Source organism: Scomber japonicus, chromosome 1 (genome assembly GCF_027409825.1).
Source record: "Scomber japonicus isolate fScoJap1 chromosome 1, fScoJap1.pri, whole genome shotgun sequence".
In the NCBI taxonomy this organism is placed as follows: Eukaryota; Metazoa; Chordata; class Actinopteri; order Scombriformes; family Scombridae; genus Scomber; species Scomber japonicus.
In genome coordinates, this window is record NC_070578.1 from 29,713,018 (window position 1) to 29,736,169 (window position 23,152).

A 23,152-nucleotide genomic window follows, 5' to 3' on the forward strand; every position below is an offset into this window, starting at 1 on the left:
TTGGTCGGGTGTGGTGACACATCAGAAGTGGGAATGAAGGGATTTTGACAGCGTAGGAAAGTGGAAGGTATGAAGAAATAGATAAGGAGAGTTCAAATGAAAGTGATTAACAATGTTTATTATGATAAGCAACAAAGATTTTGGTGTTTAGACTGTCGATGTGAGGCATACTAAAAGTATAGGTCCTTATGAAGATAGGAGACAAGGCGCCCCAAATTAAATCAAAGAATTCTTACTATGCTGAGGATAATTAAATTGTGAGAGGATATAATACATGTAAGGTTGGCTGAGTCATTATGGAAAAAACTGAAACAAAAATCCAGTATGCAGTCCAGGTGTATTTATTTATTTATCAGTGGAAACCAGAAATCTCGTGCAGTAATATATACAGTGCAGGCCTGGCAAAAAAGTAAAAAAAACAAACAAAAACAAAAAAAAGCAATACTGAAAAACAGAACAAAATAACTTAATGCAAAAACTGTCGAAGACAAAGAAAAAGCACAGCTCTGCACTAGGCCATGACCCGGCCTTTAATGCTGCCCGGCAGCTCTCCACACTGGCTTCAGACAACTGGCAACAAACAAAACAGAACTCCTATCCACTGGGTCCTTACTAAGAGACATTAATTAATATTTGGTAATCAATTATCCCACAGGAGTTTAACACCTGGTCCACAAAATAAATAATTAGCCTATAATTGGATCATACAACAAAAAACACCCCTCCAACTCTACCATATTTGGCACCCCTCCTGTATGGTTTGACAGAGGGTTGCAAGTCCAGCGGAGGAGAAACAGGTTACAAACTTAATTAGTTTTGCTCATTTAACACTGAACAATAAATAGAAATGTTTTGAACAAATACTAGTTCCTGTATCTTTTTCTAAAAGTGTAGCAGAAGCAATGATAAAGATGAGAAATGCTATGCTACACAAACACAACACAGACACTTCACACCGGCTTGATCTAATTAATAATGGAAGTGGCTATGCAATGTGTGTGCAAGTGTGCATCTTACATTATAGAATACAGGCAATCCCAGTGACAAAACACTTAAGGGATTTATAATAAAGTTGATTACTGATAAGTAATTGGTCAACGTCTGTCTAATCAGACTGTTGTTACATTTTCATCAAGGCATTTGAAATCTGCAATGTACAGATTTTGGTAACTTTAATATTGAATTTGTAGGACTTAAAACCCTGTAAAATCCCTCCTGTGCTTGTTTATGTAGCCTGCAACCATGGCAACGGGCAGAGCGCTGTTTCCGCTCACACGGAACTGTACTTCCGGCGTAGAAGAAGACACTCATGCTGTTTTGTATCGTTTAGCATATACAGGCTATGCATTTAGCACAAAAGTTACGTTTTATTCATCCTGGTTGTGTTATGTGAGAAGTTAGTCGACCACGCTTTATGGTGGATAACGTATTGCCTGCGATTCAACTGAACTGCACCGACATTTGTTTAATTTTTGCCTTTGATATTAGCTAAACCAAACACCATGATCTGTGTGTGTGGCTGCTAGCTGACTCTACGGGATGTTAAACATGTGGTAAGCTGAAGTTCACCTTTACTGTTAACATTAAACAGTAGCCGTGCAAGCTGGTACTAATACAAGCTACAGGCAAACAGGCTGCAGAGAAATGCTGCGTATATATAATATGCCAATTGCGTGTTGTGCTCTTGAAATGCTACAATGCTCATTGCTGAGCTGTATGCAGTTAGTTATATTAAGGTCCCACGATCAATCAATCAATCAATAACTTTCTCACTTATACGTGCTACGTCTAAAAGCAACTGTCTTTCTACTGTCTAGTACCAGTACAATAGTGTAAAATACTCTATTATATTGAATGAAGAATAATTAAAAGTGAAAGTATATAGGTATTACCATCACAATGTAGATCAGATACTGAAACATCAGTGTGTAAGCTGCTGGAGGTGGAGCTAGTTTTAACTACTTTCTATACAGTTAGATGGTTTTGTCCAGTGGTTCCCAACCTTGGGGTCGAGGCCCCTCAAAAGGGTCGCCAGAAAATTCTGAGGGGTCGTGAGATGATAAATGGGAGAGGAAAGAAGAAACAACAAAGTTCTGATTAAAACAAATCTGGTTTTAGTTTTTGGACTTTTTCTCTAATGTTTGATTTTATGAATATTATATTAAATATTGGATCGTTTGAGCACGTACTGAAATGAAACCATGTGAGAAGTTTAGAGGGAGAAATCACTATATGGTGGAGCTGTTAACAACTCACAAACATCTGAAATGTGACCCTGACTACAGGCTGCTTTTTGTAAGACGTCAAAAGCCAAAAAGTTTGGAAACCACTGGTTTCATCTTAAACAATATGTTGCTTTTTAAAAGCTTGATATATTGTCCTCTTCATCTGAAAAGTAACTAAAGATGCCAAATAAATGTAGTGGAGTAGAAAGTAGCATAAAATGGAAATGCCTAGTCAAAGTAAAGTACTTAAAAACTTGCTTAAGTACAGTACCTAGTAAATGTGCTTTCCAGCTACTCTCCACCTGTCGTTAATACCAAAGTTCTAGTTCAAGTCTCTGTTTCCTCAGCACTGCTGTCTGTAGATCAAATTAAATGCTTCAGTAACTCTAGAATAGTGTAATAGTTAGGTGGGAATGTTGAATTTATCAGGTACTGCAAACAATGAATAAAAAGGACAAATTCAAAACAATGATCAAAATAAGGACTTTATTCAGAAAATCATGCTCATAAAACCATATTTGCAACCCACATGCAAACATATTATCCAGTTAAATTTGAATTCTTAGAAAGTCTTTTGATTGAGGTGTTTTATAAAAGCAGATACTGAATTTATAAGTCTGAGTTAATCAGGAAGCTCATCATTTCAGAGGTGCCCCTACACTAAAAGTTTGTGATATGAGTCTAGATTTTATGTGGAGTTTTAGTTACTGGACTTAATTCGTGTGCAGCCTGATTACCAGGAAAAGACATGACCATTACCAGAAAGTAAGACACATCATATCATACAATGACTAAAATCCTAGACTTGATCTTATCTCGTCATATTATGTAAATATAGTCATTATCTCACTACTCCAGTCATCTGCCGGAAAGTAAAAGTCCACTGAATGACCTTTTTTAATAATAACACCTTGTTTGTTTAATGGGTTTTCCACATTATTTTGTCCCTCTCATTCAGAGTTATGTAAATGTTGAATTATTTCCATCTGCTAATATTTACATCATTTGTTTTGTCATTCTCGTTCAGCTCTGACTGTTGGGTCTGCATTCTTCAGCACTGATCTTTCAACATTTAAAGAACAAGCATGAGCAGTCTGGATCAAGAACAGCGTCTCCATCCTCCATGCCGTGACAAAACAACAGTCTCCAGTGATTCATCAGACATTCATGAGCTTGCCAAGCAGCCTCTCCAAGGTCTAAAATTGGCATCACATGCAGTGCTGGAGAAAGCACAGCAAGGGGGCAGGTTGAAGTGCGCTAAATGTGGGGGATCAAGGATGTTCTTCTGCTACACATGCTGCTCATTAGTGGGTGTCAGTATAGAAGAAGTCCCCTCAATCAAGGTCAGTGAGAGGTTAAAATTCATTGATTGTTCTTTTAGAGCTGCTCTTTACAGACCTGCTGTAATAGCAGCACCTTTATGTGGTGGGAAACGTTAAGTCATTTCTTTTATGTAAGAAATATAAAAGAATTTCACATGGCATGGTTGAAATTTAAGTGTCTGCTTGGCCTGAATGTATACTCTGTGTTGTGCTTAGCTTCCTGTCAAGATAGACATCATCAAGCACCCCAATGAGACAGACGGCAAGAGCACTGCAATTCATGCCAAGATCCTTGCACCTAATGATGTCACCATATACACTTACCCCTGCATACCTGAATATGAAAAGGAAAAGGTGAGTTAACAATAATAATAAAAAAGGTAGAGTCCATCTAACTTCATCTAAGGTTCATATTTCTGCTGCTTATTTTTTTCTTATTTTACTGAACATTGGCTTGCTACTTCATGTTTTTCATGTTTTGATACAGTTACTATCCACTAAAGTCACATTGTTATTTATGTAAATAAAGGGTATCTGTGCTTTATGCTATATTTTTTGTTGAAGAACCCATTTTGGATGTTGATCCATATACAACCTTTTTATGAAGAAATGTGGCATTGGTTATAGATTTTGAAAATTGAATCAACTTCTGTGACTCAATAAGAATATATAATCATATTGTAATTTGACTTTTATTTTACGTAGCCTTAAACCTGCAGGGTAGAACTTTTGGTGTGAGTTGAACTACATTGCTACTGTTACGGCTGTGAAACATCACAATTCCTACTAAATGACTTTTTTTCGCTATCAGAATTTGGTCCATTCAGTCTGAAGACATTTAGTAAGTCTAGAAGAGCCAAACAATTAAATTATTTTATCCTTCAAGTTAGCAGAGGGCTGAACTGAAATCTTGACTGTAACAAACATACATTTATATGTCTCATACTTTTACTTTTTTTCCTTCTTGCTTTTTAATTCATTTTATTTAATTGAATTGTCTTATCTTCTCAGTCTTATCTTTCCTTTGCTCAGTGCTTCCTAAATAGAAGCAACCTTTTTCTACTCTGGGTTAGTGTGATTGTGTTCCACTCTGAATCTTGTCTGTCTGCTCTCTCCAGGTAGTGTTGGTGTTCCCTGGTCCACAGGCAGTCACAGTGCAAGACATGATTCAGTGTTTGCTTGACAGGACTGACAGCAGGTCACATGACTTCTCTGATGGACCCTGCCTAAAGAGGCTGAAAAATGATGAAGCTCATGATGCCACACACAGTGCAGAGGACCCAGGGTCAGGGACCCCAGATGAGGCAACAAGCTTGGAGTCAAGGGTGTATCCCCTCCAGAGGGTGGTCTTCATTGACAGCACATGGAACCAAACCACCAAGATCAGCACAGACGAGAGACTTCAAGGTAATCATGAAAGATTGCATTTGTGCAGCTTTTCAAAGGGCTCTGACTGTTGATGATTATTAGGGGTAACTTTTCTTCACCCACAACACTGTTTAACATTACTCTGTTCTTGAGTATATTCTGACTGACATGTGCTTTCCTTCAGATTTGCTCAAGGTGGAGCTGAAGATGAGGAAAACATGTTTCTGGCGCCGTCAGAAAGGCAAACCAGACTCTTACCTTGCTACTATTGAAGCCATTTACTATTTCCTCAAGGACTTCCATGAGAATTGCCTTGCTCAGGAGTACACGGGAGAGTACGATAATCTTCTCTTCTTCTACACCTACCTGCACTCAGTTGTCAACAAAGCCAAGATCTCAGCTGGAAAGTGTTGAAGAATGCTATGAGGGAGCACTGAAATAAAGTTTAGTTATGAACTGTAACTGAAGAGCCGAGTTTTTGTATGTCAAGTTATGACACTTATGATTTATATTTTATCTTGTGAGGGAATCGGACATCTATAGTACCAGTAAAAAGTTTGGAATGAGAGTCTAAACTTTTAACTGGTACTGTATTTGTAACACAAAAAAGAAGAAGGGATATACAATTGTGTAACATTGGTAAACATGTGATACATGTTTTAATATAAGAAACATTTCTGAAATCCTCAAACTAAAAACTTGGCAAAGTATTATTATTTTTTTTTTTAAATAGATGGTTGAACTTGTCATAGTTTAACCAGAAGAAAAAAAAATCCTGACATTTAAAAAAATCTCTTATTTAAATCAAAATACAAAATATGCAAATAAAGAAAGAGTTCAGATACATTTAAATATTTTTATTTACAAATCAGTACATATATTTTTGAATTTTACATGTCTCTTTCAGAAAAATCTTTGAATCTTGGGCATCTTTAAGAATATAATTTGCAGACCTAATATAACTGTTCTCCAAAAGTATGTGTCAAATGCTGGAAATACAGCATCTGTTAGCATGTCACTGGACTCAATAACTACGTGTAGTAAAGCTAGTGAGGGGTGACTAGTAGAAGGCATCTCTGATCTTGCCTTGGAGGCTGTCACATGTCTTCTTGGCATCTCCAAGCAGCATAGATGTGTTGGGCTTGTAGAAAATAGGGTTATCTACGGCAGCGTAGCCCACACCCAAGGTACGCTTCATCACGATCACCTAGAGTAAAGTTTAGTGTGTATAATCACTTTTTGTACCACACAGCCAAAATGAATATGTATCATTACATATAAAAGATTATTTAAAGCTGAGGACTGACCTGTTTGGACTTCCACACCTCCAGGACAGGCATGCCAGCAATTATGGAGTTTGGATCTTCTTGTGCTGCTGAATTCACCGTGTCGTTGGCACCAATGACCAATGTCAAGTCTGTCTCTGTTTGATACAGACATTTACACATTAATACACAAGTCAGATAAAGACACAAACTAACCACGAGTGACATACACTGCAGTCATCATTACTAATGTAAGTTTAGAAGTTCATTCATATGAGCTAACTTACTAAAAATATATTTACAGTGTTTGCAGTTATTTACATATTACATACACCGTTTTAAATATTTACATCATCAACAGTTAAAATAATCCCCTGAATCTACCTCTGTGGTCTTCCTCACAGTTAGTGAGTAAATGTGCTTCAGGCACTAAGTTAGAAAAAAGAAGGCATTTCTGTGAAGCTGATGAAGTCTGGTGAACAGAAAAGTGGAGCTTAAGAAAGTTATCCATTTATATCCTGCTGTTTCTTCTCATTAAGAGTGATCCAACCACCAGATATCGAACTCTTGCATTACACCAATATTTTCGGGTTCCCCAGCACCACACTTATCTCCCTCTGTCATAAACAGAACCATGTGTCTCGGACTGCATGTCTGGTTGCTAAGAAAACAAGACTGTTGCCCTGATAACATGGCATGTCTAAATATCAAGACAAAACTCCAGGCTGCTCCAAGATGAGATGAAAAGGAAGATGCGATTATTACACACAATGGATGTAGTAATTTTAGCCGACACCTCCCTGCCAAAGTGACAACCGTGTCATCGTAGATGTTCTAACAGCTGTCTTGCTGGAAAATCTGGGGAAAAAAACAAGTTTACCTGGGAAGTCATCATTAATCTCATCCATCTCCAAAACCACGTCATAGGGTACACCGGCCTCAGCCAAGAGGACATTCAGCTGGCCTGGCATACGTCCAGCCACTGGGTGGATACCAAATCTGATGGAGACAAAAGCAAAATATAACTGTTTGTCAGAATTCATTTGTTCCAGTAAACTCAGTGCGAAAACAAAGGAAGCACTTACTAATTTTCTTCTTACATTTTTCCTTTATTGAATCATAAGTAGACTGTTGCTAATGATTTTAAAGGGAAAGTATCAGGTACAGTTCCAGGTCTATATTTTTATTTTGGGGGGCTATGGTTATATCTTTGAATGATTTACAGTTTAAAAGAAAAAACACAACCCCTTGTTTATCTTATATTGGCTCTTCATGCAGCCCTGCAGTTCAGCCTCCGTTTGTGACAGGCTGTTTTAAGGCCCTCGGCCCGATGAGCCCACTCTGTCCTGATGGATAGTAGCAGGATTTAACTAAGTCTTGACTAAAAATTTCAATTTCCCAAATACAAATACAGTTTTCTACTTTGAGAAGTACTGGAGAAGATGTTTTAACTTCTAATTTTGATGAACTTCTCAACTACATGCATACATGGTTGAGCTGAAATCTGATCTGAAATATGTCAATAACCTAAGGAACAATGTAGCAAGAAAGGATGCATAATGGACGGCCATTTGTGGGCATGCACAAATGATCTGACATCATCACGAGGAGGAAGAATAGGCAACTTTGTTGTTGTTGTTAAGCTTTCATAGAAGGCTGACGAATTGGCCTTTGAGTTGCCGGCATTATTTTTTTACATATGCTCCCCTCATGTTTTGTAACTTTGACTATGTTTAAAAACAGCAATCCAGCATCTTACCAATATATAAATAAAAGGAAAAAAATCACAAAAAGATGTCGATGTAAGAAAATAAATTCACTAACCCCTGACTAGTGCAATCCTCTGTAACGCAACTTAAAATGCACCGACTCTAACCAGTTCAGATTTGATTTTAATGTAATTACTTTGGGTAATGCAGATTCTGACCACATCAAGTGTTGAACATTGTTTTTGCACAAAATGCCTCATTAAAAAAGGTTTAGTGAGGTTTTTAAAGTGTTAGATCCTCGCAAACAAACCCATGGAGGTCATCAGAGCAGCAGTAAACTTGTTTATACAGAACATTTAAAGCAAGAGTGAAGAGTGAGTGACGACATTCACCTGACAGTCTTGCCTTGTTCCTTCAGCATCTTCACCATGTCTGCAATAGGATACTGGGCTTTTGCTGCACACAAACCCCAGCCTAAACGAATAATATACAGAGAATGAGCATACAATAGCCAATAACAATAACAAGTTATGTGCTAATTTTATGCTATAATCATCTTAATATTTTACCAGCATCCAGAGATTTTATAATCCCTTGGGTTTCTTAAATCTCCAATAACATTTCCTATTCTAGATTTGTGATCTGGTTATTGCTCTATTGGCTTAAATAAGCCATTTGACACATTGACACATTATTGTTCATTCTTCTTAAATAAAAGGACAGCTACACAGCCAGAGTCCAACAACATTAAAACCAGTGAATCCTCAATCCTTCATTCCTTCTTTTGTCCTCTCCTTTTCCTCATCCACCACAAGTCTCCTCTCTGTATTAAATCATAGCGTTTCAATGGTCTGAGAGACATTTTTCTAAAGGAAAACTTTAGTGTGGTGTGCATTTGAGTCCCCTGCGTGCAAAGAACTCCTTTCCCTGTGTCTGTATAACCCCCTTTTAACCCTGGCGGTCGGGTACCTTGTAGAGTTCAGCATTACCCCTAATCGAGTTTTTTGAAGCCAGTCACCCGTAACCCGTATCTTCTAATTCCCCAGACAACTGGAGCCTTCTGTTTCCTCACTGCCGTGCTTTGTTGTTGACAGCGCATGGAGAAGTTTTGAGTCTGGAATCAATAGCTCTTATGACTTTTCACTGTTTCTCTAATCAAATCAGCATGTTGGACCACACAGCTGTCCTTGCGTTGGTTTTAAGCCATTGGAAAACAACGGCAACCCAAGTATCCAAGTTATTCTGAGTGGTTGCTCTCATTCAGGCCACTCATCAGTTGTCAGGAAAGTTTGGCATTTATTATTTAATAATCAAGATGTGGTTATCATCATGTCACACTCAAAAAATCAAATTCATCATCCTCTACTCTTCACTAACAAACATGTACTGACACACTCTCTTTATTTATGTGTGTTACCAGTTGGCTGTGGGATCATTTGTGGGCAAACTGCTCCCCCTTTTGGTCATCATGTTTCAATATCCTGAATTTAATTATCATTTCAACTAGTCCAAGATACTGACCATTTCCAAACTCTTTGTCGAACATCTAACTTTCTTGGAGCTGCTGTATAAATATTTTTGATCCCGCTTTTGGCAGAGCAGTCAGGCTCAACCCTTCTGTTGAGTGAAGTTAATCAGATGAGAGAGATAGGTGATTTTATTGATACAGACAGTCTGAAGATCTGCAGCTGGAGTTGAATGCAGGATCCATTCAGCCCAGACAATCTAATGTTACAGTTGTGGTTCACCTTAGTCTCTGATGTCAATTCAAAAAAGTCTTTCTACAACTTTCTCCCAAAGGCTCAGGTCTTTTTCATCGTCTGCACTTTCTGCCAATGAGGAGCTTTTTTTTTTTATAAAAAAAAATCTGGTTTAGTCTGCAGCTGATAAAATAGACTGCCTTGCCACACCAATAGGTAACTTTTTGAGACAGTAACACTTGGATGTCTTAGTTTTACTCAAAAATATAAATTTTGCCTATTTTCAGACCTTATACAAGGTCTTCACAAAGAAATGTTTTTACCAGCCAAAATGTTTGATCTATTGTATACAGCTGTTGTCAGGGGAGCCAATATGAATAAAAGCTGAAGAGGAGGTATCTTGTGTTACATGTACAGTATGTACCTGGTGTGATGATGATGTTGTTGGCTTCTTTAATTATGTCAATGGTCTGGTCCACGTTGACCTCAGTGTGAGTGCCAACAATCTCCATGGGCTTACCACCCGCTGTGGAGGTGGTGCCATACCCACCCAGGATCACATTGGGCAGGGAGCGGTTCATTGCCTTTGAAGAAAGAGGAACAATAACTTAGGCTCATAATTGTGATCTACTAACCAGTAGGATGGTGGGAGTGATGTGTGTGCACATAGGACTGGATGTGTATGTCTACTTACAACACACATGATGTACGAGAGGATGGCACCAGAGGAGCCAATCAGAGCTCCAACGATGGTCATAAGATTGTTGTCAAGTAAGAAACCTTCAGCACAGAGCGCCCATCCAGAGTAGCTGTTCAACACGGTGATGACCACGGGCATGTCAGCGCCCCCAATGGCTGCTGTCAGGGTTACACCCTATGGGGAAGTTGGACAAAATAAAACAAGGGGTTAGTCAAAACATTTGAGCTGCTTAAACTAATTAAAACCAACTTTTTGTTGGTGTATGTTTTCAAAAGATAATGCAACAATATGATAATTATGGTGTGAATGTCTACCTACTCTTAAATATCAACAACTGAGTTTGAGATTGTGCATTACCTCCTATAAAAATGACATTTTTAATGTATTTTACCATTATTGTATACTAGAACATATCACTCAGCATGTAGAGTTGCAAACACTGAATAGGTGCAAGCTGTTACTGTTACTAATGAATATTATCTAATTATCTGATGTAAAAGAGATTCATGTTCTGAAACAATAAATTGACGTCTTCCAAATGAATTGATTACATTTTTTTCTGAAACCAAAATATGAGAAGCGCTACCTTTCATTCACTTTCAGTGACAACTCACCATAACAGTGGAAAGGCCAGACACTCCAAGTAGACATCCCATGCCTGTGCCATAGCTGGAGCTGAGCATGAAGGGAATCATGCCTCCCATTGATGCTGCCATCAGACCAGCATTTAACATGTGGCGCCCTGGCAACATCAGAGGGGCGGAGTTCAGGACGCCTGGAGAAAAAACAAACACAAAAACATTTTGAGGGAAACCTAAATTGATGCAGTTGTTCCACATGGCTTAAGGAAATAATTTAATAAAACACTTGAACCTCTAATCAGCTGTCCATCCACAAATCAGACCGCAGCCCTCTACCAACCACAGACACTGCCCAAATTACCAGAAAGCTTTTCATGTGTTCCTCTTGATCAATCGCACTATAACGTAAATTAGTGACAGCTGACACATGCACACAAACTCAGTTCTGGCCTGGATTTACTATAGGAACGTTATATATTTGGATTGATTGATCTTTGTTTTGTAGAGCACAGTGTGTAGCTATTTGTGTGACTTATAAAAGACAGTCCGCTTCATAATTTGTCTCATGTACAAAGTCTATATGCACTTTTACACTGTGAATGCTAAAAATATATTTAAAGTAAAATACAGTACCTTGAAGCTTGCCGTAGGCCACCAGTGATCCACTGAAAGTAACACCTCCAATATAAGTGCCCAGGTATGCCACGGTCTTGATCATACCGGCAGCTGGGTGACCATCCAGGTGGGGGTACTCAATCATGTACTCGGCAACGCAGGTGAGAACCGCTGCCAGCCCCACAAGGCTGTGGAAGGCTGCCACGAGCTGCGGCAAGTCTGAGATTTCAATACGCTTGGCAATGGTCAACCCTGCATCGAGATATGAGGGTCAGCCAAAAAGAGGGAAAGAAAGAAATTTGTGAGTCACTATGTTTGGCTAAATCAAGCACCAGACGCCAAACTTCTCATGCACAAACATTTATAAGTATACATATTAAAAGAAAAAAAAAAAAGAGCAAATGTTTAAGAGGCAGATGACTGTACTTGGCTCTTAACAAATGGGGCCTGGTCCTCAAAGCCACTCAAAAGAGTTTAGTATTTAAGTGCGTTTTCTCAAAAACATGGGGTTACTAATTAAACACCATGCTGTGATGTTTGTGTGTGTGCGCATGTTGAGTCTGACATAATTTATCATCCTGCTTTATTAAATTACTATTAACATGTACAACATTCAGACATGATGACGAAATCCACTCATTTTGGTATTTGGACAGGATGATTGATGTTCTGTTATGAGTTAGAAAACATTCACAACTCTTCAAAGTCGGGAGGAGTCGCATGCCAAGTTAATAACATGTAACTCATTCATGATGGTCCTGTACATTTCCAAACAAACTGCTAGACTTCAAAAAAGGAGCAATGACCACGATTTATTAATTTTGTTTCTTTTTAAAATGGAGACTGAAACACAGAGCTGACTTGTTGGTGAGTTCCCAGTCCCAAAAACAAATTATCTTGCAGTCAATCAAGCAGCATACAACAAAGGAAAGGAACATCTGTCATGAGGGCTTTATGTCTATCTCAAACTGGGACCCACCCATAGTTCCTCCAGTGGCCATAGCCAACGACATCTGTGACAGCAATTCTGGGGAAGGTTTGAGGGCACCAAGGGTGGCGGCGATGCCCCCCGCCACTCCCATCATGCCCAGAGTATTGCCCAAGCGACTGGTGCCTTGTGCTGAGAGGCCTGCCAGTGCGCCGACACAGCACATGCCCGAGCCCAAGTACATCATCTGGGGTGAACAAACACGAGTCAGTTTTATTTTAGTGACCCTAAATCACAGCTACAAGATTAAGAGGATATGAGGAATAAACACTTGTAATGAAACAACTTTCTTGAACTTTAATTGAAATACTCAATAAAATTATAGAGGTGGATTAGAAAAGGGGTTTTCAGAGTCTGGGACTGTGGGCCTCTCCTCAGACAAAGCTTAGGAAAAAGGCGCCCCTTCACCCTCCCTTTAGTTTACTTGCTTAGTTTAACTCAATTTCTGGATGCCTACGGGATCATGATTATGTTATTTGATCTCATAGACAATCAACAATTGAGCCAAAATAGCTTGATATTGCTTTTTGACATACTTCAGACTGAAACAAATACATGAAAAAGTCTGTCTGAAGTCATTTATAAGTTTCTGACTCTGGGAAAGTGCAAAAAAACACAAAACAAAAAACAGTAAAATTCCCCCAAAATACTGTGTCTCTGAAATATCTCTTAAACCAGATCACACACACATTTAGGCTGTGTGTCTTTTAATAACTAATATTTAATCACTTCAACACTGAGCTTCTCCCAAAAACTGTTTGGAGCCCCCCCTGGGGAGTACTGCCTCCCTCTTTGAAAAGAGGATACAGATTTGTTGTAGAGATGATTAACATTCCCTCTCCAGTCCACTACCTTATCACTCTTTTTTTTTAGCTTTATATTGCATTGGGGTGAAGACTTCTCATCTTGCACAGGATTGGGAGCAGTTGTAGATGTTGTTTTCTGAGTTGATAACTTTTTTTTGAACACATCCACAATTGTCTTGAGCCCCACATACTCTGCCACTCAGTGTGTTTAGTGAGAACAATGTGAGTAGAAAGAAGATATAAATCCTGTCACCTGCTCAATGTGATATCCAGATGCCACTGAAGCTCCGTAACCCCCCACAAATGCAGCTCCAGGCAGCAGGTACAGGTAGTTGTACTCAGGAGGATCAGTGGGTCGCTTGAACATGTCCAACATCCTCTGGGTGATCAGGAAACCACCTGCAATGTACACAACACAAACAAAGAGTTTTGTTTGATGGGGAGAAATACATCTTGTTGTCTATAATAAAAGTGTTTTGTTAAAGTGTTTTCGGTCAGACCAGCAATGTTGATGGAGGAAACGAAGGCAGCAGCCAGAGCGAGAGTCTCAGGTAGGCTGGAGGGTGTGAGACCTCCACCCATCAGAACCAGACCTCCTACTGCGGTCAGACCTGACAGAGAAACATGCAGAAGAGCCACGGAATTACTTCCAGTCCCCAAGACCACATTTCTAAACCTGCCCGTAATGCTTCATATTCTGTGATGAGGTTCGAATTCTGACCGGAGATGGCATTGGTGACAGACATCAAAGGTGAGTGAAGAGCAGGTGTCACGCCCCACACAGTGTGGTATCCCACAATCCCTGCCAGGCCGAAGGTCGTCACCATCTGAGTGAAGGCTGCGTTGGGAGAGATGATGCCCAGAGCGAGACAGGTGGAGAGACCTACAAGAGAGTTGTTCTTGTTATGTTTGTATGGCTGCAAACAGTTCTTTCCATTGCTGTTATGCAGTTGTTATGTTCCTAGTCTGCTTTTATTTTTAAAAATCAGGAAATCAATATAATGATTAACTTCTACATTTTCATAACAATGTACGCAAGTGTGAATGATATTTTCTCTAAAACTTTTAGGAACTGCACTTATGCCATACTTTACTGAGCAATATATTACAACTGTGCTTGATTATGATAGATTGCCTACATTCAGAAGTCCCATTAAGATCTAGTGACCTCAATGTTCTTTGCAAGAAAGACTCATTATTTTCAATTAACATTTTTAAATAGTCAAACCTTTCCAAATGACACCCTGAATCAAAATATTACAGATTAATAATTGATACAGATAAAAATTGATTAACTGACATTGAATACATTATGTATACAATTTGTCTTGACTTAACCATAAACGTTTACATGTTTGTTTTTAGGTGTAATTGTTTTAATCTCATGTACATTTCTTCTAGAATCATGAAGTTGCATAAAATGTCCTGGTCTTAATATTTCTGCATTGCTGTGTGCATCTGTTTCAGACCTGCAGTGTAGACGCCAGCAGAGTTCAGAGTGCGGTTGAAGGGAGAAACCGCAGCTACTTTCTCTTTCTCCAACTCTGCGACTGATTTCTGTTTCACTGGTGGTGGGGGGGTTGTTTTAGGCAGGGGGGCTGGGAATATGTTCTTGCCTTCCTGGACGCATCAGAAATACACAAGAGGAGCAGTGTGAGAACACAGAGGAAACAGAGGTTTTTGCGTGAGAAAGAGACATCAAGCCTTTGGAGTCTTGCATTGTGGGAGACCTCGGCTGGATGGTGGGAGCACTCAAAATACAAAGTCATGGACTGCATAGGGGAGATTATACTGAACAAACAGCAATCACGAACCAGTTACCAGTGGTTTTGAAAGATAAATTCTCTTTTAAGGGGCTTGAATAATGCTTAGTTTAACAAGGGGTAAACTGATATGTCCTGTTGAGGTTGCATGCTTTTCCTGCCATAAACAATCTGTCAAAGCCAAAATTCCTGGAAAAGTATATTTTGAAACGTTCATAACATTCTTGTTGGGTTCCAATGTGAGCTATTCCCAGCTGGGATTAGGTTTTTAGTACTCATTTGGCGCAGTATCCTAGCATGACAGGATCTGATACCTCAAGCCGAGAGGGAGGGATGCCAGTGGAGATGGAGGCTGCCAATTGTAAAAACCCACCTTCATAACAAGAGTCCCACGAATGACATGGTCAATTGTTCCATAGTCAAACTCTTCCTTAGGCTCGTAGTAGAAGTATTCCTGGTCTGGGCTGATGGCCTTCAGCAGCTTCAGTATGTTGTTTGAATACAGAGTGCTGGCCTGGGTGGGCATGCGGCTGGGCAGGTCCGTGTAGCCAATGTGCGTTACATTCTGATTATTAAAAAAGGCAAGTATATCATCAGTACATTTTACGTTGGATTTATTTTATTTGCTACTAGAACCTGAGGGAACGCTCACCTTGTAAATGTGCATCTCTCCAGGCCTGGTGGTCTCAATGTTGCCCCCAGCCTCCGAAGCCAGATCCACCACCACAGAGCCCTCCTTCATCGTGTCCACAAACTCCTTCTTGATCAGAATGGGGGCCCGTTTTCCTGCATGGGGACAAGAAAACAGGAATTAATCCAAATTGAAGACGCATTCATCAATTTCTGGCCATTAGATGGCAAAAAAATCATCAAAACAAGCTGACATGCACACAGCCATGATTAAATCGCTAGTTGTTACGACTAACCGGTTTGCAATTAAGTGCCCACTTACAGAATTACCAAACAGATCCATATTAGCTTTAATTTGGAGTGTTATTTCTGACCAAGTTATACATTTAAGTCCACTATTCATTCTCCCTTTAGATGTGGTTTGGTCTCCACAATATCAACTCTAATCTCTTTAGCTGCTAAATTATAATCTTTGTTCTAGACGCAAACTGTAACTTTATCTCACTGTCATTTAGTTCTTGGCTGGAAACATACAGTGGGCTTATCAAAGCTTTTTTTTCCTCTGATATGCGTTAAAGGGAGCAGCTGAGACTCAGACACACAATACAACAAGTTTAAAGAGGCTTAAAAGCTCCTATAGAAATGTAATTCTCAGTCTTCTTCACTATGAACAACTTTTCGATTAAAACAACCAAATTAGAAGTGTAATGTTAATTTTAAAAACATACATAAACAGGCTTAATATAGGTTTGAAAGGTAATGGTGCCAAAGCGACTGACCTGGAATCAAGGCAGTGCTGATGAGAATGTCGATCTCTTTACACTGTTTGGCGAACAGAGCCATCTCAGCGTCAATGAACTCCTTAGACATCTCTTTGGCATAACCTCCAACTCCCTCGCCTGACTCTTCAAGGTGCACTTCTAAAGGCTCTGCTCCGAACGACTTGAACTGCTCCAGAGCTGCCTGTCTGACAGTCAGGAAAGAGTTCGGTTATTCTCAATCATCACAACCGTAATCACTCTTTATTCCTACAGACTAGTGTGGTCTAATGCCCCAAATCCCCCTTCATCTTATACCTGGTGTCAAATCCTCTGACAATGGCTCCCATCGACTTGGCTGCCCCTGCTGCTGCTAAACCAGCCACTCCACCTCCAATAACCAAGACCTGTGTGCAACGGAAGTATTACTGGAGATACTTTTGACTATGAAGAGATTGGAGCTGTTTACTATTAAACATTTTATTTGAGGTATAATAGAGACAAATGGGAAAAATTGTAGAAAGAAAGAGCGTTAAATTACATTATCACAAAAGTGCAATATTTTGTGCTTTCAATAACCAGCTGCATTATAAACTAAAACACACAATCACTCATGTTGAACTGCAAAATATGTCAACAGTTACCTTCGCTGGTGGCACTTTTCCCGCAGCTGTGATCTGACCAGTGAAGAACCTGCCAAAGTGATTGGCAGCCAGAACCACAGCCTTGTACCTACAAAGTAAACATCTAAGTCACATCTACTGCAACCAGACATTCTTCAGCAGCTATAACCATGTTTCTATCTGCATGCAACCACATATTTTATTACTTCCTCACCCAGCAATGTTCGCCATGGAGCTGAGTGCATCGTAGCCCTGTGCGATGGTGACTCTAGGCACCTGATCCATGGCCAGCACATTGCTCTGTCTCTCTGATAGCTTCTTCATCAGCTCTGGGTTCTGAGCTGGATAGATGAAGCTCACCAGGGTGGACTTGGGCTTCAGCAGGTCTGCCTCAGTCAAACTGGGAGCTCGAACCTACAGCAGAACAAAAATATAATTCAGGAGTGCAAACTTTATTCTTTCCAGATATCTATTAATATGCTTGTTCACATGGAGCCAACCTGCGGCCTAATTGTTAAAAAAAAAACAATGGCAGAGGTCAACAAACCTTGAGGACCAGGTCTGAGCCAAGGGCTCCCTTGACGTCAGTGATGGTGGCTCCAGCTTCTTTGTACATCTGGTCAGAGAACTTGGATTCCTCTCCAGCTCCACTCTCCACCTGCACCCTGAAGCCCTGTTTGACGAGTGCCTGCACGCCAGCGGGTGACAACGCCACTCTGCGCTCATTCTGTAACGTTTCTTTAGGAACTCCAACAACCACGTCCTTGTAGAGCACACCTGGAGACACAAGCAGAGAGTTGAGGCTCAACTACATAGATTTAATACCATGACAGGGCTTCCTCATAGTAAAAACTAAAATAACTTTTATTCTTTGTCACTTTACGCAACAACACAGGAAAGCATGCATGTACAGCTCAGATTGTGTGGCCGGGAACAGTGTCAGATTACACATTTCTCTCCATACACGGCATGGTGACCTCGCCGCCATGGAGACATTATTAGCAGGTGATTGGCTCCGAGCCAGCACACACAGAGAGGCCTGCACTGCCACACTGCCACACTCAAAATTCAAACTTAAAAAGCACTCAGTAACTCGCAAAACTTTCACAAACACTTGCTGACAAGGGCCCTGCGAACAACACTGATTCCATCAACAAAGGTCTGAACAGAATCTGCCAGACTGCTGTTAAACTTTTACATGTCACCTTTATCTGACCTCTCATATGTTCTCACAAATTAGCAGCACAGCGAGCGTACTCACAGCCTGGTTTACAACAGCATTCCCTATTTTGGGTACATGTCTAGCAACCTGCGGAAAACAGTTCATGATCTGTGGAGTTTTCCATTCTTCTGGCTAGAAGGAGTGTGTCCTTGAATGAACTCTCTGTCCTCAACTCAGACACAGAAGAAATCCAGACCAAACAAAGTCATGCGGACCCAGGCTGTCCTCTGCAGAAATACTGTAAGGTTAAGCAGAGAGATTTTATTTGAGCTGTACATTTCCTACCTTTAGAGGCCTTTTGGTCCCATAACACAGGGAAAGTCCTGAAATGCCTCTTTCCAGGTAACTTCTGACGGACCCCTCTCTGGAAAAAAATGGCAGAAGTAGAGACGCAGCGCAGGAGGGTCGACATGGCCACTGAGTGTCTGCCCTGAGAGTCCCTCTGGCTCTTGAATCTTAACACAAACAAGCAGAGATAAGTGATAAGTTAACACTACTTCTGCATCAGCTGTCAGATAACAAAGCACATTATAATCCCTCCCAAATAAATCCTGAGCCCCTCAGACACAAACTCAGGCTATCTGTGCTGCGAGGCCTACAGACACCAGAGTGACATTTCAGCTCTACAGGACACGACACACACTCACACAGGGACCAGGGTTGATTACACACTTCGGGCTTGTTCGCGAGATCTGGAATTATGACGGCATAAGGGAAACTGTGCCAAGTCTGGCCTGGTTGTTGTGAGCAGGAGCAGAGAGAACCAGGCAAAGAGAAATCAGTGTTCTCATAAAATGATCCAGGGCAAGAGGAGACGACTTAGGACCCAAACAATGACACAGGCACCTTCAAACACAAGCAAACTGTAAAAATATATGTCTGTTTTTTAAAGACACTTCACTCCTAACAAACATACATATGCATTCCCAAAATAACAAATAAGAGTGTGGAAATGTCTAATACTCTGCTTGGTTTGCTGATTTGAAGAATATTTGAGGCAGACCACGTGTTACTGGTGATCTATTTTCAAGTTTTCAATCATTCATTCATTCACTCACTCACAAAATCAGCTGGTCAATCAGTGCCCTTCCTGTCTCATGAAGTCATTGATCACAATAAGTTATTGCTTTATGGCATTATTATCAAACTTGCCTTTCAAGGTTTCCAGAAAGAGCAGGTTTATGGTTGAACTTTCCCTCAGCAGCAGGGTCACTTGTGAGACGTCCTGACCAAACCTCACTTAGACAGCCTTAGACAGCCTCAGACAGGGACACACAGGGACACACCGACGGACGGACAGACGACCTTCCGCAGTTTTGATAACGCTGCTGCTCTATTTATGTATAAATAGCAAACCACGTGGCTCCACTCAAAACCACCCTTGAGGCAGATAAACAACCTGCAGAAGCTGATCAAAATTCAGTCAGATTACCTGCTAATTACAAGTTTAATATATTTATCAACACATCATTTAATTACTAAAAACATCTGGAAGTCTCGCGATAGCCCATCTCGCGCAAAAATCACCACGATGTGAAGTGGTGATGAAAAACACAGGTGTAAAAAAAAAAAAAAAAAAAAAAAAAAACACCACTAAGGATGGCTCCATGACAGTAATAGCAAATAATGTCTCTGGTAATAGTTCCAGCTATAGCTATATCAGCATGAACCCTGGATAGATATGGAGGCATGGTAGTGCCATAAAAAAGATCAAAATGAATGTGGAAATATTGAAGTGGGAATATAAAGAGAAATTAATAAAAGAATAAATAAATGTGGAAATATATAGAAAATAAAAAAATATCTATTTATATAAATGTTTTTATTGCATAATAAATTACTTTATTTGTGTTTATTTCAAATGTTTCATTTATTTTATAATGTAATTTATTTACATTTATCTACTTATTTTTCCTTACTCTTTTCCCTATTCTCAATGATAGGGAATGATACAACTATATACAAAGCCAAATTTTTGTGAGTATGCTCATTCTTTACTCTCAGGCAGTTTAAGTGAGTGGGTTACGTACCACTGTCCCGCTCAGGAAGTCAGAGCCCAGAAGTTTTGCCCCGCTGTGATGTGACTGTGTTTAAATATCAAACAACCCCAGTTGCACTCACACATGGAGCTAAGCTGCTAATTGACTTGTTTATTCAAAGCTTATCAATATGGGACATGTCACATGTCCAAAATGTTGATACTCTTAGGTCTTCAGTAATACAAGAGAAAGACACACATACTGAAACGAGATTTTAAAACTCTGTATACTTTGAAGTACTGAGAGATTTATCTGGTTGTGATCAGTTTAATCAGCATTGTGTGAACTCGTTTGGCAAGATGTGAAGGACATTCAAGGTTTGAATGTAGCAGACATTCATTTACATGTAAAAGTTGTAAAATCTCTTAAACTTTTTCAAGTCATTAACACTATGGATGTAATGGCAGAGTGGCTCTGTCCATATTGGTATCATTGACTCCATAGCCAGAGGAAAAACAATTCAGTGTTGTTTATTAGGTATTTTTATATATTTCTCAAGAATTATTCATCCAAACCACTTAGGTCTCCACATTGCACATCCTTGGGTCCCCAGTAATACATATGCCAGGTATAATGTACATCTGATGGTTTTTGATTTTTGGTTTTTGAAATATGTGAAGGACAAACATACAGACAGACAGACAGACAGACAGACAAACAGACAGACAGACAGACAGACAGACAGACAGACAGACAGACAGAGATCCCTTGTTTTATATAGCAAGACAAGAGAAAGTTGAATGCTACAGTTTATGGCCTACTCTGTTTCCATAGAAAACCTTGTTAGTAATTAAAATGTGCATTTGTTTTTTGTCTAAATTGTTAGTTCTTGTCTTAGTAATAGTGTTCAACTTGTTACTATTTTCTATATTATTATTGTAGTTACCATGTTGTCATATACTATCATGCAAACTTTAGTCCAACAAATTGAACTGAATCTCTAAAAGTCACATAACGTAGGGCCATAAAATAAGTGAGCAGATGGTCTGTTTGTGTTCTTAACCTTCAACTTTCAATCTCCTTTTTGTGAATACTACATAAAACGCTCACATGGACGTTCAAGTCTATGAATGATAAATGTAGTGTTACATAGTACTAAACCTCGATCAGTCGAGGGCAGTATTTCTCTGCCATAAAAGCCTCCAGGCTCCACAATCATGTCACATTGTGCTAAAGTGAAAGTGAAAGTTCATTTTCAGTTTACAGAGTGTAAAACAACGTAAATATCTGAAAACTTTGCTGTCAAGCTGTCGTGGTGGCAGTTTTTTATTTATGTTATGACAGAAACAGACACAGATGGGGGTAAAAGGGTGTGGGAAGGAGGCAAGAGGGTAGGGTAAGCCAATCAGGGGCAGAATAGGGTGGGTCATGACTTCGACATCCTGTGAAAAACATATTGCAAGAGGGTCAGGGGGTAAAGGGGTAAGAGGGTAGGGGGTAGTGGGTAAGAGGATAAGGGTGTAGGAGTGAAGGGAGAAAAGATGTTACTCCTCTCTCCTCTTCTCCTTCTTCTCTGATGGCATTCTCTTTCATCTCCTTTCCCTTTTTCTTCTTCTCTTTCCTTTCTGTCATTTCCTTTTTCTCTTTCTTCTTTCTTCACTTCTCTGAGTGTGTGATTGTTTGACCCCGAGGAAGACTGGAGTGTCTGTGTTTTTATCCTGCAGCCACTATAATAAATCTGAAAAGCTTTCAAACTTTTGAGATCTGATGAAACAGTGTGCCTTGATTTCTTTGGGAATTCATTCCCTTTTTTTGTGGATATACTGCCTACCTTTGCATCAAGTCACATCCATTCTTGTCAGATCCAAGAGGCACTCTGCTTTTTTTTTTTTTGTTCAATGTAGATTTAACCATTTGACTTGAGTATTATTCAAAAGAATCTTTAGCTTGCTTAATGCAGCTGATGTATACCTTTCTGACAGACTCCATATTATCCTCTTAGTTGTCTTTTGCATCTCCTTTTTTCACACAGGGTTTTATTTGTATTAAATTTATACTTGCTGCATTTTGTTTTCCTTACACAAGGTGGCGCCAAAGCGACAATGAAGCATGTAAAGCTACAAATTGTTGGACGACCAATACTGAACCCTGAGTTGTAACTAGATTCAATTCAGCAGTGGTTAGAAGTACTTGACAATACTAAATTACTAATAAAAATGCACTTGAAATCCTACTTACTAAATGTAGTTACTAATACTATATGTACTAATTTTGGAGAAAGGACCCATGGTAATGCACAGATCAAAAGAAGGTATGCAAAGTAATTCATGATCAAAACACAGCTCAATTTATACATCCTATGACAAAAAGAAACAAGGTAAGGAAAATATTATTTTGCCTGCCCCATACTCAAAACATTAAAAAAAACAGTAACAAGTAAGTAGCATAGAATGAAAATGCTCCATTTAAGTACAATAACCTAAAAATGTTTGTTATTTTCCACCACTGCAACTCCCAAAGTATTGTATTTTTGTATGTGTGTGCTAGCTTGTTGTAATAGCTAGGCCCTATATATAGTAACAGACCATGTAAACAATGGCATTCAGATTCATTTTTATAAGTTCATTAAAATGAATGAATAAACAAATAACTAGATAAATGCCTTGAAACTTTTCCTCATAAAACCAAAAATTAAGAGCAGATGATTTTCTTCCACATTAATCTGAGACGATTTTGTTTTTCTAAAAGCTTTCCGTGATGTAAAAAGTAATTTATCGGGTATAATAATAGTATTTAAGATTAGTTCACGTCATTTGACTCTCGTGATTACACCACTTAGGATTTGTTGTCTTCTTGTAAACCCACAGTAGAAAAATATGAGAAAAGGAAAGGAGTGTC

General features: G+C 39.4%; 2 protein-coding genes across 2 annotated transcripts; one reads left to right on the forward strand and one right to left on the reverse strand.

Annotated features, from left to right (window-relative positions):
• Nucleotides 1-1,305: 1,305 nt before the first annotated feature.
• dtwd1 (DTW domain containing 1) lies at nucleotides 1,306-5,340 on the forward strand. The gene is made up of 5 exons (XM_053323255.1): nucleotides 1,306-1,553; nucleotides 3,253-3,568; nucleotides 3,764-3,901; nucleotides 4,666-4,954; nucleotides 5,100-5,340. Exons 2-5 carry the CDS (start codon nucleotides 3,311-3,313, stop codon nucleotides 5,327-5,329), a joined length of 915 nt encoding a protein of 304 aa, XP_053179230.1. The 5' UTR covers nucleotides 1,306-1,553; nucleotides 3,253-3,310; the 3' UTR covers nucleotides 5,330-5,340.
• Nucleotides 5,341-5,757: 417 nt separating this feature from the next.
• On the reverse strand, nucleotides 5,758-18,869 carry LOC128362481 (NAD(P) transhydrogenase, mitochondrial-like). Its single transcript, XM_053323220.1, has 21 exons — nucleotides 18,561-18,869; nucleotides 17,601-17,830; nucleotides 17,268-17,467; nucleotides 17,075-17,162; nucleotides 16,749-16,837; nucleotides 16,452-16,639; nucleotides 15,695-15,828; nucleotides 15,416-15,607; nucleotides 14,749-14,899; nucleotides 14,001-14,162; nucleotides 13,780-13,890; nucleotides 13,533-13,678; nucleotides 12,465-12,660; nucleotides 11,504-11,737; nucleotides 10,904-11,064; nucleotides 10,284-10,463; nucleotides 10,014-10,173; nucleotides 8,282-8,363; nucleotides 7,061-7,179; nucleotides 6,223-6,338; nucleotides 5,758-6,122 (listed from the first exon to the last, which is right to left on the reverse strand). The coding sequence occupies exons 1-21, from the start codon at nucleotides 18,685-18,687 to the stop codon at nucleotides 5,976-5,978; spliced, it is 3,213 nt and encodes a 1,070-aa protein (XP_053179195.1). The 5' UTR covers nucleotides 18,688-18,869; the 3' UTR covers nucleotides 5,758-5,975.
• Nucleotides 18,870-23,152: the final 4,283 nt, after the last annotated feature.

Excerpts from the sequence above, each read along its gene's own strand:
- LOC128362481 (XM_053323220.1), bottom strand. The coding sequence starts at position 18,687 with ATGTCGACCCTCCTGCGCTGCGTCTCTACTTCTGCCATTTTTTTCCAG. Across the intron at positions 14,900-15,415 it reads GTGGGACTCTTGTTATGAAG|GAAGGCAAGAACATATTCCC; the intron begins GTGGGTTTTTAC and ends TGATGCGTCCAG. Across the intron at positions 13,679-13,779 it reads TTCCTCCATCAACATTGCTG|GTGGTTTCCTGATCACCCAG; the intron begins GTCTGACCGAAA and ends TGTACATTGCAG.
- dtwd1 (XM_053323255.1), top strand. The coding sequence starts at position 3,311 with ATGAGCAGTCTGGATCAAGAACAGCGTCTCCATCCTCCATGCCGTGAC. Across the intron at positions 3,569-3,763 it reads AAGAAGTCCCCTCAATCAAG|CTTCCTGTCAAGATAGACAT; the intron begins GTCAGTGAGAGG and ends TGTTGTGCTTAG. Across the intron at positions 4,955-5,099 it reads CACAGACGAGAGACTTCAAG|ATTTGCTCAAGGTGGAGCTG; the intron begins GTAATCATGAAA and ends GCTTTCCTTCAG.